Source organism: Rattus norvegicus, chromosome 3, assembly GCF_036323735.1.
Source record: "Rattus norvegicus strain BN/NHsdMcwi chromosome 3, GRCr8, whole genome shotgun sequence".
Classification (NCBI taxonomy): Eukaryota; Metazoa; Chordata; class Mammalia; order Rodentia; family Muridae; genus Rattus; species Rattus norvegicus.
This window is the reverse complement of record NC_086021.1, coordinates 48428549-48443559: the sequence shown is the minus strand read 5'-3', so window position 1 is coordinate 48443559 and position 15011 is coordinate 48428549. Positions and strand designations below refer to the sequence as shown.

The following is a 15011-nucleotide window of genomic DNA, read 5'->3' as shown; positions in this document are numbered from 1 at the left end:
ACAAGATGTTTCGCACCGGTGGCATTCGGCTGACAGCACCTTGAACGTGAGTTTCAGGAGGGAGCTGCGCTATCCCACCCACCTTGTACTCCCAGGAAACTGAAGCAGGCAGCCCTCCACTGAAGTACAATTTACCATAATATTAGTTGTCAGTAAATTCAAAGACGGAGCTACTAAAGCTATAAAATGGATTAGAAGCAATTTAAAAAAGAATTAACAAACTAGACTAAGAGTATACTGTCAACAAACAAATGCTCCGTCATAGGACTGTAATTTGGAATTTTAATTACCCCTCTGCTCTGTAACAAAACAATGTCTGAACTGGCAGCGATTTGAATCTCTCACAGGTCATTGAGCATTCTAGTTAATTACTCTATGAATAGCCTGTTTTTCTCCCCTCTGGAAACACGTTTCTAATGGCAGTCAAGGTCTGACAAATGTGTCATCTACATAATTAGCTAGGAAGGAACACAAAACATTAAACATGCTTTGTGCCGACAACTATCAAAACATTTCATTTGTTGTCAATTATTCATTACTTTGTAGGTTCTGAAGGGGTTGTTATTATGGAAATAAGTCCAGATGCTAACAAGGTTAGAGTTTTGGATTCAAATTAGTAATCAGAGGACTAACTTTTAAAAAAATGTATCTCATGTACATTCTGCACCGTGTTCAATCAGTAGGAGATTATAAACAAATTTAGCTCTCTGTTCAAGTTAAAAGAGAAACGGTGCTTGCCACATGGGTGAACCCCAGAGCCCTGGCTCATTCTTTGAAGTAGGGGCTCTTTAATTTCGCCGTAAACTTCCCCCACCTTGGGAACCCCAATTTGTACTTGGTAAATAGAGTTAAAAGATTTCCCAGCATGAAATGGCATGGGGTGGCACAGGCAAGGACGGAAATCTCTAGTGGGATTTGAATCTTCTCTGAGGCATCTCCTAAAAATGTGGAAATTCTTGACTAGCAAACTTTTTCATCTGCTCCACGGCGTGCCGGCCAACAGCTGGAGACCAGCTACCTTAGGCAACCTGGGAGCTCCTGTTTCTTGTTCTTGTTTTGTTCTCTTTTAACTTGGTGTGTCTGAAATGCTACTTTTTGTAGGATTTTAATATCATACACAGAGCTGAGCTCCTGTCTTGAAAGCCCATGCTGCTAACGTTTACAGACGGTACAAAAAAAGATTCTTCAACAGAATTGACCTCTCAGTGGCAAAGAAAATTGCAGTGGAAGACACATTATTGCGTTGTCCTATCAGAGTCTTGGATCTGTGGAGAGTCTCACTCCACTGTGCTCCAGCTTTGCCTTATAAACCAAAATGGCTTACAAATGTCATCTACAATAGTCCAATAAAGATTACGAACAAGACACTGTCCTTTCGCTGATGAGATAAGAAAGATTCGACTGCAAAACGCAGCACTGAACAGTTCAGAAGGCTTGTTCTCAAATCAGAAAAAAAAAAACCAGAATTCAAATTGGATTTGCGTGCGTGTTTAAAATTTAATTGAAATGATCAGTTTGTTTTCTACATAATGTTCGATCAGATGCCTGTGTTACAGAGCTAGATAGAAAGAAAAGAAAGAAAACAAATTCTATCGGGGAAATCAAGAAGACTTCTTATCTTCAGGGTGTGCAGGATACGTCAGGAAATAATTCTACTCTGTGCAGTGAGAATGCCCAGCTAATAAAAAAGCAGACCAGCTATTCACTAAGAGAAAATAATTGTCTGTGTCTATGTTTGTCAAAGCAAACAGCAGTCGCATCTTACATTAAATAGGACACATTAAAATAGGCTCTAATAATCTTTATGCAAAAGGAAACTAATCCATTTCCAGATCATACGATCCACAGCAATAAAAGGAAAGCATCAAACTAAAAACAATTTTAGAAATGGCTGCAGACTCTCATTTAATTAACATGCAACAGATCATATATTTATGAGGAAGTCAAAATATTTAGGGAGTCTATAATCCTGTAAGCCTTAATGTGGTATAAAAACAACAAATAAATGCAAAGTGTTACTGTTACACATGCCTGCCTGATCAATGGTTTTCACATATTGATCTATAAATGGAGTTGACAGTCTGTGTTGCCTGCACATTTTCCAAGCAGCTCTACTTTTGCACAAAACCAATACGGGCAATTACCTTTGTTTGAGATGCCAAGTCTTATCAATTCAATGTGATTTAGTGTCATTTTAATTAAATATCAGGATCCACTTCAGGACAATTTATCCAAACAAAGCCTCAAACCTGACTATAAGCTTCATTTGAAGTAAATATGGACATGCCCCACAATCTCATAATATTTCTCGAAAAGTCTGCTAAACAGAAGGCTTATATTTTTAGTAGTGATTTTTATGTCTGCCTTTTTGGCTAGCCACAACTTTGGCAAGCATCCTATAATGACAGAAGTAAGAAACAAAAGAAAATTGTTTCCTCTTTTTTCCTGATAATACATTGAAATGGGGGAGGGGAGGGGAGCAGTGTGTTAACTGTGGATAGAGGAGTCTTGTCTGCTAACACTTAGGGATGGCTCGACCTAGGTCCTCATCTAAACACCACCGAAAACATATTCCTCTGTTCATGATGCCCGTGAATGTAGTAATGCCCTTCTGTGGGTTTGCAGGATGGAAATGGTGAATATTCATGCTTGTCGCTGCTGAAGACACCAGCATTAAACAGCTCCAGCCTGCAGATCCCGTTTGCAGCTTCCTGATCTGGGCTATTTAAACTGTTCATTAATATCTATTTTAAACCATCTGTCTGGTAGGCTGCAGGAGCATTCCTCCAATAAGCAGGCAGCGAAGTACTTCGAACCCTTTGCTCTAGCTCTTTGCTGGATAGTGCATTGGCCCTGCCGCCCTTAGACAGGCAACTTCATTTGCTCCACTTTTTGCCCTTGCTGCCTGCCTTTCTAGATAGTGTGTGTTCTGGAAAAGAAGCTGCCCTTCTTTCAGAGACCTCCCTGTTCATATCAGAATGGGAAAACTGATCACTGCAGAGGGGGCCTCCTTCCCATCCAAAGAGAGCTCTCTAGATTTCCTTTATGTAGAGGCGAGCGTCTTGCAAACCGTGGCCTTTGACACCTAATAGTCCTACCTCTCAAATATTCACTGAACATTCAAAGCAACCTCTTGAAAATCTGAAAATGTTTATTTGATGTTTAAAAAAAACCAACACACACAAATATTGTTTTAATGTCATATGAGATACCTACGTAATTGAAACGTCTCCCTGAAACATTTAAGTCATCAAAATTCCTAAACTCACAACCGAACTCACCTTTGCTTGCACTACATGGGGTTGAAGAACTACATTAGCATTTCAGAGTACGTTTAACTTTTAGAATCTTAAAACACCTCCTAATGACATAAAATATACTGTAAATACAGTCATGTGAAAATACTGTAATTCCACAAATTCAATTATGAATTAATAACATTTCTATTGATTTTTACCCTAAAATGTTAAAAATATAATGCAATCACTAGGAGCATCAGCCAGATTATGTTTTAATGAGACCAGAAGTGTAAAATGAGTCTCTCTAGTAAACAGATATCACAAGCAAGACGTTTTATTAAACAGGACACAATACCCAGCGTATGTGTGGCTTCCAAGCACCTACTGTTTCTTTCCTGGAGAGTTCATGGTTGTGTTTCCGTCATAATGAACTGTTTAGGGTAAACACGTGTACACATTCTTAGGGTCCATCCCACCTCAGTCCCAAATGCAGGCTCTCGCCCTTGACCTCACACTGTCACCCAACTTCTGCAAAGCTACACAGATAACTTTAACGGGCTTGTTTGAATAAATATGCCAAAATACTTTACATTCTGTCAGTATCTAGTCAGAAAATTGTGCACGGAGGGAAAAAAAAGATGAAAAGAACTGAGACAGAAAGAAAATTAGTGTCATGGCAAGCTTTCAATACAGAGTCTCTGAGCCAAGCTTTCTCCGTGAAATGACATCTCTTCAGCAAATACCCCCTTTTATATAATTATGCACTGAGTACACATAACCAGAAGTAACTTTTATTTTTGTTCCTTATCGAGGAATCCATATTGCTCAGGCTAAGAACGCGGAAACAAAAGCTGGGATAATTATAGCCCATTTAACTTTGGAAAACTCTTCTGCTCCAGCCGTCCAGCACACAACCCCCCAAACTAAAGTTATGTAACAAGGTAATACCAACAATGAGAAACTGCATGATAAAATCCTGCCCAAAAGTGAAAAATGCTAATTTTGTCTCATTTAGCAGCTGGATACAGAAATGCTCATTAGTTTTAAGAGGGTTAATCCTTTTAACTTTTGCATATTGATATGCCAATTATGCCTAATTGTACAAGAGGCATCAGTCAAGGTAATAGTGCATAAACACATGAAAGTTATTAAGTACATCCCAACATGTAATAAAGTAGGTGTTAATTGGTAGCTGAGTTCTGCGGGCTATTGAGGTGGATAATTCATTGAGAGATGGATCACTTGTAATTTCTCTCCATAATTCCTTTTGCAGTCTCACGCTGTGATGTTTTCATGCTTGTCAAAAACAACTGCGGCATGGTGCCTTTTGTTAAACACAGCCAATAAAATATGTTAGGCATCATTAAATATACTTAACTTTTAAACTTTTTCAAAGGTACAGTTCTTATGGCTAGTGTATAGAGAGAGTCCAGTAATTGACTCTAACCACTGTCGCGGGTTCAGCGTTGAGAAGCAGCTCAGCTGTTTTTTTTTTTTTTTTTTTTTAAGTGAAGGCAGCTAACAGTGTTGCGCCTCCCAGCAGACAATTGTTGTAAATGAGAAAGTCAATAAAGGAAAATGCTTTCCTCGGGAGTTACCTTATCTAAGGATGTATTTCTCGCTCTCCCAGTATCAACGCTGCCTTTCTCACGTTAAACCTGTCTACAACACCTGAAAAGGAACTGATCAAATCTGTCTATATCTCCAACCCCGGAGGTGGCTGTGGTTTAATTTTGCACTTGATATTCAAGTGAAAAAAAATGGAAGATAAATATAATTGGTAACATTCTACTCGGTAAGTTTACCTGATTTAATAACTCGGTGAGGGAGCTGAATAGTTTATGGGTGTCCGTGATATTAACAGAATACTCAATTAATAGTCCGCGTGCTTCTGCAGGCTGACTGAGACTCCCGGTCTGTCCCTGGCTACCTTATTTCTCAAGCTTCCTCTCACTGTGACAAACAAAATAGATCTGGGGTCCAAAAGAGTGGCTAACATTGCATAAATAATTTTGTAACATTCTATGGCCTCAGCTGCAAGTTACCACCATTATGGTAGAAAATTAACCAGAGGAGACTCATCGTAATCAGTGAGTTTAGTGGCTCAGGATGCGTGCAGGGCCAGGGACACAATTGGCAATAGAGTTCATCTCTAACTATTTGGTTTCAAATCTTTCTAATGACACATTATCGAAACAAAATGGCTTCCTCTCCAAACCTTGAATCGCCACACCATTTCAACCATCCGAGCCTATCTCGGCTCAAAGCACAATGTCTCGCTCTTCTGTATTATTGGGAGATTTTAAGAGAAAGATTTTCACATTTTGACGTTGTTCTTTTTTTTTTTTCCCCCACCTCAGTTCATTCTTAGCTAATTTTAGCCTCTGGCTTTTCAAAGTGATGTACTGAATTTGGAAGTACAAACACCGCATGCTAGCATAACCTCATTATTTTTATGACACTGAAGCATGGTAACAGAGGCCTTTAAAATGAGTCAAAGGTGCTCTTCAGCCTGGCTCTACATCCCCTTTATCACCCTGGATTAGGCCCAGCTCTGCCCTTGTAACTGGGGGTATTATTATAACTATAAGTAGGCAAGATAAAATCCATCACAAAACACTTTCTCATGCACATTAGGTAAACAAACAAAACAAAGCTAATTAGCTGTATTTTTTTTTAAAAAAATTCTGTCTGCTAAGATGATGTTTGGAGTATTGGACTTACAGGTTCAGTGACCTTCCCAGCGTCGGTGAGGATCATGGATTTAGTTTGGCTCTGCCTGTCTGGGTGGCTGTTGGCATTTTTGATTCTCATTTGCACAGCGCCTGTAGCTTGGTGGGCAGAATTCAGTGTTTCCAAAGAGTTGTCACAGTTCGTAGATGTCTGCACACTGCAGCTTGTCCTGATGAAATTCAAAATATTCTATTATTATAAATAAATATATTTATATGTATCTTACACAGACAGACAGACAGACAGACAGATAGACAGACAGATATCCCCATTTATCATTAAGGTAATAAAATTCAAGAGTCTGTACCTTTCCCAGTAGGGAATGAGGCAGTTACTACTCTGCTCATTTGTAACAGTTCTGCCCTCCATCCCCACAGATGACAGATGTTTGTAAGTACCACAACTCCTGTCCATGTAATCCCTAGCTATATTAGAAGCTTCCATACAGGGTCTGGGGAGATAGTTAAGATCACTGAGACCACCTACTGCTCTGCAATAAGAACTATCTCAGTCTTCATCTCCTACCTTAGGCAGCTCACGACTTTGCCAATTACTCGAGATCCATGTAATCCGACAATCTTTTCTGGCTTCTGTGGGCACTGCATTCATTTGCCCATATATATATATATATATATATATATATATATATATATATATATATATATATATGTGTGTGTGTGTGTGTGTGTGTGTGTGTGTGTGTGTGTGTGTGTGTGTGTGTATGTGTGTGTGTGTGTGTGATTGTTTAAAATAATATCCTTTGAAATTTTGTTTTATGTGTGAATGTTTGCCTGTTCTTTGTCTGTATAACATGTGCATGCAGTGCCATCGATTCCAAAAAGAGGGGCCTAAGATCCTCTGGAATTGTGGAAGTGAACTTAAAGATGGTTTGTAGCTTGCCATGTGTGCTGGGAATCAAACTCCTACCAAGTGAAAGAGCAACCAATGCTCCTAGCTGCTGAGCTCTCTTTCTAGCTCCCCGAAAATAAAATGAAGAAAAAGAAATTTCCATCTAATCCAGTCTTCCATATTAAGAAATGACGGTGCCAACTCTTTGCCATTACCATACAGGCTTTTCATATACAACCTTGCTAGCTTTGTGTGTGTGTGTGTGTGTGTGTGTGTGTGTGTGTGTGTGTGTGTGTGTGTTCAAAAGTTATATCAACCAGAAGTAGAATTACTGTCAGAGCAAAACACACAGATCTAGTGGATCCACACTCACAGTAGTCATGCGAGAATTTAAAATTCCTGCCTGCTGACACTTGCCTACTAAACTCTGTTAGGTTAATTGGACAAAATATTTAAGAATAACATAACGAAAAGGGAAACCACCATTTACTTATGTGTGCTATATATTTTATTGATCTGTGATATATATCTTCAATAGAAAGAGCTTAACTTAGGCGAATCCAGTATAGACGCACTTTACACAAGCAGCTGTGAGGAAAATGAAAAGGAAGAATGCTCTTCAACTGCCACCTTTAGAGTCCCTAGAGTGAGCACATCTTCTGATCTTTATAGGGTTCCTCTGTGTAGTTTTGGTTGCCCTGAAACTCACTCTGTAGGCCAGGCTGGCCTTGAGCTCACAGAGATCTGCCTGCCTCTGCCTTTGAGTACTGAGATCAAAGGCTTCCATTACCACTCACCACCAGTCAGCAATATCTTCTTCTTTTTTCTTTGTCAGTGTATCCTTTTTAATTGGATTTTTTTATTTACATTTCAAATGTTATCCCCTTTCCCATCTCCCCTCCCACTTCTTCTATGAGGGTGCTCCCCCACCCATTCACTCACCCTTTCCTGCCTCCCTACCCTGACATTCCCCCACAATTGAGGGATCCAGCCTTAGCAGGACCAATTGATGCCTCCTCCCATTGATGCCTTACAAGGCCATCCTCTGCTACATATGCAGCTGGAGCCATGGGTCTGTCCATGTGTACTCTTTGGATGGTGGTTTAGTCCCTGGGAGCTCTGGTTGGTTGGTATTGTTTTTATGGGGTTGCAACCTCTTCATCTCCTTCAGTCCTTTCTCTTCTAACATTTCAGATGCAAACATAGCTTCCCAGCTGCTGATTGTAGACCTTTCCCTAGCCTGGTCATTGCACCGGGCATATGGATACAATGTTAAGCAAAGCAATGACTAGTCCAATTTCATCAGGAAATATAACCCAAAAGAACAATCGTCTTACATTAGAGGAAACAACGGTACTGATATCTATAGGTTTTTAAATTGGATTATCATCATATAAAGATCAAGAAAATAGGCACTAAAATATGTAGCAAAGAAAAATGAGTTTTTTTGTTTGTTTGTTTGTTTGTTTGTTTGTTCGTTCGTTCGTTTTTGGACAGGGTCTTGTATGTCTCAGGCTTTCCTTATACTCACTAACTATCCTGGGATAACCTTGACCTTAGTACCCAATCCTCCTGCCTGTCCTTCCAGCCCTACATTTAAAAAAAAGTATTTATTTAAAGTATTATTTATTTAGTATTTAGTATTTAGTATTTATTTAAAGTATTATTTATTTAGTATTTAGTATTTAGTATTTATTTAAAGTATTATTTATTTAGTATAAAGTATTTATTAAAAGTATTTATTTATTTAAAGTGTTATTTAACAACAAATGGGAGTTAGAAAATTACAAAGACTTAAAGATATTTCTAGATTTGTTTATTTACTACATGGGAGCCAATGTTCACAGTAGTTAATTTTCTGATTCTCTAGAACTCCTGTGAAATAGACATCTATTCCAACTTTTCTAGAGAAGAGAAATGATGCTCAGTGAGACTAAGGACGTTCCCAAAAACACATGCAAAGGCAATGTGTACCTGATGCCAAAAAATAAATAAATAAATAAACAACACAGAAGGACAAAGTGTAGTGTATCTATGCAATGAAGACAAAAGTATGTGTGTCGGAGGTGGGGTGGGAGTAACTCAGTAGATAAGAACTTGGCTCTTTTGGAAGACTCAAGTCCTTTTCACAGCAATAATATTTGGCTACTCAGAGCAGCCTTTAATTCCATTTTTAGGGGGTCCAAAACCTCTGTTCTCCAAGGGTATTTGCACTCGTGAGGACCCAACTACAGACACATATGCATATACATACTTAAACATCTTAAAACGGAATGATCTGTTCATGAAAAATAAGATGAAGAATCAAAAACTTGTTCTGTCAAGTGAATGGCACCAGTCCAATAGAAAAACGGAAGAACTGGAAGCAGACTGGGTGGCCGCTTCTCACACATCTGTAATTCCAGCAGTCAGGAAGCTGAAGCAGGAGGGTGATGACTTGTGGGTCAGCCTAGGCTATATAACAAGAATCTGTCTCAGGAAAAACAAAAGAACATCTATTCTGCTACCTTATTTCTACAGTGTTCTAAAAAAGCAAAAACCAACATGGGGGTGCAACTCAAACTGCAATTGCTTAAGGAGAAAGAAGACAGTGGGGGCAAACCAAATAGGATGAAATGTGGGAGTGAAACGAATATTCAACAAATTGGTTAAACACAGTAATGGTTCCATGCTCATATAATAAAATGGACACCTTGTGCCTGCTAAATAATTATTCTCGATCACACTTCAGGTATAATGTGTAAAACTGTTTATAGGAAAGTTGTTCAAGGAATTCCTTAGTCTTGCTTGCTTGTTTGTTTGTTTTATTGAGTCTTTGTGAGTTTTACACTATGCACCCCAGTCTGGCTCATCTCTCATGCCCTCATATCTGTCCTTAGCTCTTGCAACCTCCCTCTCCGGCTAATAACACACACACACACACACACACACACACACACACACACACACACAAAGTATAGAAAACATCTCATCATGGAAGCTATAGTATGTCAAAGTATGCCATGTTTTTATTTTGTTTGCTTTTTTCTTTTTAATGAGCATATCTGAATGTGTTCTAAAACTTACCTAATTGAGTTTAAGAGAGTTCTTTCAATTGGTATAAAGTAAAAATTAAGGTAATAATTACATTTCACCTTCCTCTAGAAAGGTCTTTCATTTTCAAATGAAGCGCGCTGAATGTATTCAAGGCTTGACATTCTACGTTATTCAACAGATTCAAAATCTAAGTGTAGGAAATTTGTCACATTACTGGAAGAGTCATTCATGGTGCAGCCACTATCTTCTGGCTGAGACTATTCAGACACTTTATTTTCAGAGTCCCAGCATGTGCATTCATAGCCCATGCTGTTTTTCTACATCTGGACAACTTTTGGTTTTAGATAAAAATTTGCATTCTTATCCTCAGTTTTTAAACCAATCCCTAAATTGCTCGATGATGTACTACTGCCAAAAGGCAGTGTTACTTACAAAACTTATTCTCTGTGTTCTCCAATTACTTACTTGGGGACAACCTGCCTACTTCAGTGTTTGCTCTCAGCTGTATGACTCTTCATGCCCATTGTCTTGAGGTTTGCCCTTTTTCTTTCCCCTAACCATCGCTTCCTCTTTCCTCCAGCTTCACCTTTTAATACTTCACTATACCATGACTCTTCTCTTTCCTCACCTTTCCTTGTACTGTACTTCCTTTCTGCATCATACTGCACTGCAATTCTCCTTTAACACTTTTAGAACAGGATGGACTACAGTTAATTGAAATCATGGGAAGCTTGGAAGCTTCAACTGGATTTTATTTTGTTGTGCTACTCACTTTGTACTTGTACTGCCTCTCTGTCTATATGGATTATGTGCCATGTATTCAAGTGGGTTCCTGACACTGGACACCAAGTGGTGAACACCATGCTAATGATGCTGTCCCCCTCTGTGCGTATATATTTCTGATACAGGTATTTTGGAAGTCAGGTACACTAAGAGATTACAGTTCTAACTCTGTAACAGAAGATCTGACAAATGTCGTTTCTTTATCTTAAAATTCTGCTATCACCTTGTTTCTGCTAGTGACAAGGGGGAAGACATATGCCCAAGTGACTTCATGCAGTGTGTGAATGGGGTAGGCCTATGAATAGGATTAAGCACTGCATGAGGACTGCACAATGACAAGTGAAATCAAATATAAGATGCTGAACACTGCATCGAATTACTGCGAGTGTTACCAAGTCATTGGAGCTTAGGTAGCTTACACAACAAGGATGCCACACACAGGAATGATTCATGTTCTTGAGTGTCAAAGAGTTGACAACATTCAACTGCACCCTGTTCTTAGAGCAGCCGATGAGTAATCAAACTTAAGATTTTTTTTTAATTCAGGGAAATTCTCCTTTAATACTTTTAGAAAAGGATGGACTGCAGTTAATTGAAATCATGGGAAGCTCGGGAGCTTTGACTAGATTTTATTTTGCTACGTTACTCACTTTGTACCATCGCGAAGTTTAATTTTCTCAAACTAGAGTCACTTGAGAAGAGCAAACCTCAACTGAGGAGATTCTCCTTAAGTTCCATCTGTAGGAAAGTCTGTGGAGTGATTTCTTCATTAACAATTGATGAGAGAGGGCTCAGTACACTGTGGGCGGCACCATACCTAGGCCCAGGATCCTGGTTGTATAAGAAATCCCACTGAACAAGCAATAGAGAGTCAACTTTTATCCTTGGTCTTTGAGTCTTTCCTTGCCTCCCTGCTTCAGTCCTTTTCCCGGTTTCCTTGGATAATAGACTATGTATAAACTGCAAGTCAAATAATTACTTTCTTCCTCAAGTTGTGGTATTTTACCACAGGAACAAAGAAAACAACAGAAAAACTACCTTTTAATTGTTCTTTTATTTCCAACTATTTACAAGTTTCTAAATTTTTTAGAAAAATATAGTGTTCTAAAAAGGAGCTTTTTTAAAAAATGTCACAATACCTGATTTTTAAAGACGGGTGTGATGGTGCAGTTGTTTAAAAGCCTGCCATACAAGCACAAAATTCTCATCCTCCATGTATAAACCCAAAAGCTGGGCACAGTTGGAGATGTGGGAGGTAGATAGAGGGATATCCTTAAATTTTATTGAGAGCCGAACCAGCTGAATTAGTGAGCTCCAGGATCAGTTTCTGTGCCAAAAGTTGAAGTGAGGAGTGACAGAGAAAAGCATTTCATATCACCCCCATTTCATGTACACATGCACATTCTGGAACACCTATATGTATACCTCCACATAGGCACAAAACTGCACATATATACATCACACACATGAAAAGATTTCTGTCTGCTGAAAAACTTTATTACTTCAGGGTTTACTGAAATTCTTTCAGGAGGTGGGCAGCATTTTAAATGCTAGAGATTGTTCTTATAGTAAATGCCCCACAGATTTCTAAGAATGAGAAACATGGTAATCATTGCATTATCTAATATACTAAATGAGACTGTACTCAGACTATGAGATCAGTGTTATCAGACTCATGAAATGCTAGCAGATGGAAAAAAAATCAGGCAAGAAAAGACTAGGTCAGGCACCCTGGGCAAATCAGGCAAGGGCTTAGAGTACACACAGCCTTGCAAACATTTAGGATAGTGTAAACTAGCTACCAATGCTTGCACAAAGGGGAAATAAAGTGAAAAGAAAGAGAAAAACTGAAAGGAAGCCTTGACTGATGCCATAAGGAAAGTGGTGTTTGACCTCTGGGCGAGATTGTTTTTATTGCTTGCCCGTCTTCTGGTTGAGGTATGAGTTGAGAGGACTTAACAAAGCTATGCCAAGATGGTATTGTAAACCCTCCAGAAGAGGGTCTGAGAGAGCAGACTTCCCTTGACATCAGATACACATGTCTTCTATAGAGGAATGGAGAGGAGAGCAGAACCTCCCTGTTGATGGAGGAAGGTCCACAAAAGGCTGGAGAGAGGAGAAGGCAGCATGATCAAACAGAATTGGAATAAAAGCAATAGTGGGGGCCGTGCGTGTGCAGGGGTGACACACTCTCATTGACTGTCAGGAGCCACTGATAATGTAGAACTGCCTCTAGATCATATTTTGATCCTACTTACAGATCTTTCTTTACCCTCCTAAAATTTCTCATGTCCCCTTAACTTCTTCCTTACAACTCTCTATCCCTCTACCACCCACCCTACCATTGTCTTTATAATCTGGCTGTAAAGGTCCCTATCTCTCGCTTAGACGGTGAGTCATCTACGGAAGTGGGACTTCTGAAGTTTCCATCATCTATTATTTGTGACCTTCTTAAAGCATCCATTGTCACAAAAACTACTCAGATAAATTTATTCCAACTAAACCAATAAACATTATGAAAGATCAGCCAGCTGTCTCTATAATTCTCAAGAAGCATTTGTCTAAATATCAAACCAGAAACTCTCCTGGCAGTGTGCAGCTTTGTATCAGGTAGAAGACCATTGATGAGGTCATACTACCTATTGCCTTAAGGAAGCTCCATGGAGATGCCATTGAGGCTGTGCATTAGTGTTACATCTGGGGAAATGCCTCCTAGTTTTAGTGAAGTGATGTTTCAGTCTTCATGAAATACATTTCTTGCTATCAAACCATATCACAAAACATATTCAATCTTAACTCACACTAGAGCGTTCCTACTGTCTTGGAATGTAGTACTTGAGGATGGTTAGACTTCCAAAGGACCAGTATGCATTTTGGAGTATCTTCAAAAAGGACATGAAGAGATCCATGTCTCAACACATTATTTCAAAATTAGTCTCAGGTATTTTAAATTCTCTTTTATTGTTCTACCTGTGTCTTAACCTCATAAACACTTGGTTTTCTAAATTTTATAATGCTGGTGCTACTTGTTTCTTCTCTGCATGACTTAATAACCTTGAGTATGTTGCTAATAGTAGTTATAGCAACTGTTCTTATAGTAAATCTGCATTCCTGCTCAGATTCCTCATGGCTTATCCTTGACTATGTCATTCACTTAAATCATCATTTTTATTACACATGAAGAAACATTGATGTTTGCTGCAGGAGGTACTCAATAATGATAAATGTCTAACAAAGATGTGGAAAAACAAGACAATTTTGCATGTGCCTGGGATAGCCACTAATCTAAAAATTTATCCTCTGAATCCCAAATCCCCAATTTAGACATTAAAATGGAAATCGGTCACTTAAGCCTGGCTTTACTAGTCCTCTAGACTTTCTGATTGTGTATGTACTAAGAAAAAGTGTGAGTATCTTGTGGTATGGCTCAAGTCCCACCTTCAATCCTGTTTTAAAAACAGGAAGCCGTGATGAGGACACACTTCATAAGAGCCACACAAATGTTGGCTCTGCTCCTCAGACTCGATTCTGTGGTGTTCTGGGCTCTCTTTCACCTCTCACCCTGCAGCAGTCCAAAGAAGAGTGAATGTGATGTGTAATCGCGAATTCCACAGCTGTCCTGCCAATTATTTTTTGCACTGTTAATTATGTGGGAGCTCAGCAGCATGCCCTTTTGAGTTTGGAAATAGAGTTTTGACATCTCTTTCACAACAGCAGCATTAAAAAGCGGAGTACATTAAGATATCTTTGAGCTATGGAAAAGTGAAAAGGCCCCATGATCATGTAGTCTCCTTGCTGTGGGACTCAGCAGTGGTGAGCTTACACACATTGCCTTTCTTCTCCAAGTTGCCATAGGAAGTTCAGTTATCCCAGGCAGCACAGGAGTCTTTGTCCCTAAACATACGTGGTGGCATTGTAGGCTCCATAGTCAGGAGGGTAAGTCTGAGAAACTAAGGGAACAAAGATTCCAAAGTAAGTCTGTCAGACAAGAGGAAAGTAAAATGATCACTACACCATCACATTAGGTGCATCATATGTATCATTATATCATATAATACCATATCATTTCATATATATCATTAATTACATTATAATACCATTATATCATAACATGTCATGTCATGTCAGATCAATATATATATATATGCATATATGTGTGTGTGTGTACTAGGTACATCATATATCATAACATATATATATCCTTAGGTAGGTACATCACGTATGCATAGGAATATCACATAAATTCTCCTAATTAATTAATATGTGTTCTTGTGAGTTTTGGAAAACATGAGAGAGAACAAACACTTCTTGGGTCTATAAATTACAAATATGGAAAGTAGTTAATGCTAGTGTATGTAGCTTACCAACACA

General features: G+C 38.8%; 1 protein-coding gene across 5 annotated transcripts in view; it reads right to left on the bottom strand.

The window, feature by feature from the left end:
- Positions 1 to 15011, bottom strand: part of Arhgap15 (Rho GTPase activating protein 15) — a 619269-nt gene that overhangs the window by 558654 nt on the left and 45604 nt on the right. For all 5 annotated transcript variants that reach the window (XM_063283268.1, XM_017591542.3, XM_017591541.3 and 2 more), the window contains exon 2: positions 5964 to 6141. In XM_063283268.1, coding sequence (XP_063139338.1) covers positions 5964 to 6141 — 178 coding nt within the window. The remainder of the gene's footprint in view (positions 1 to 5963; positions 6142 to 15011) is intronic.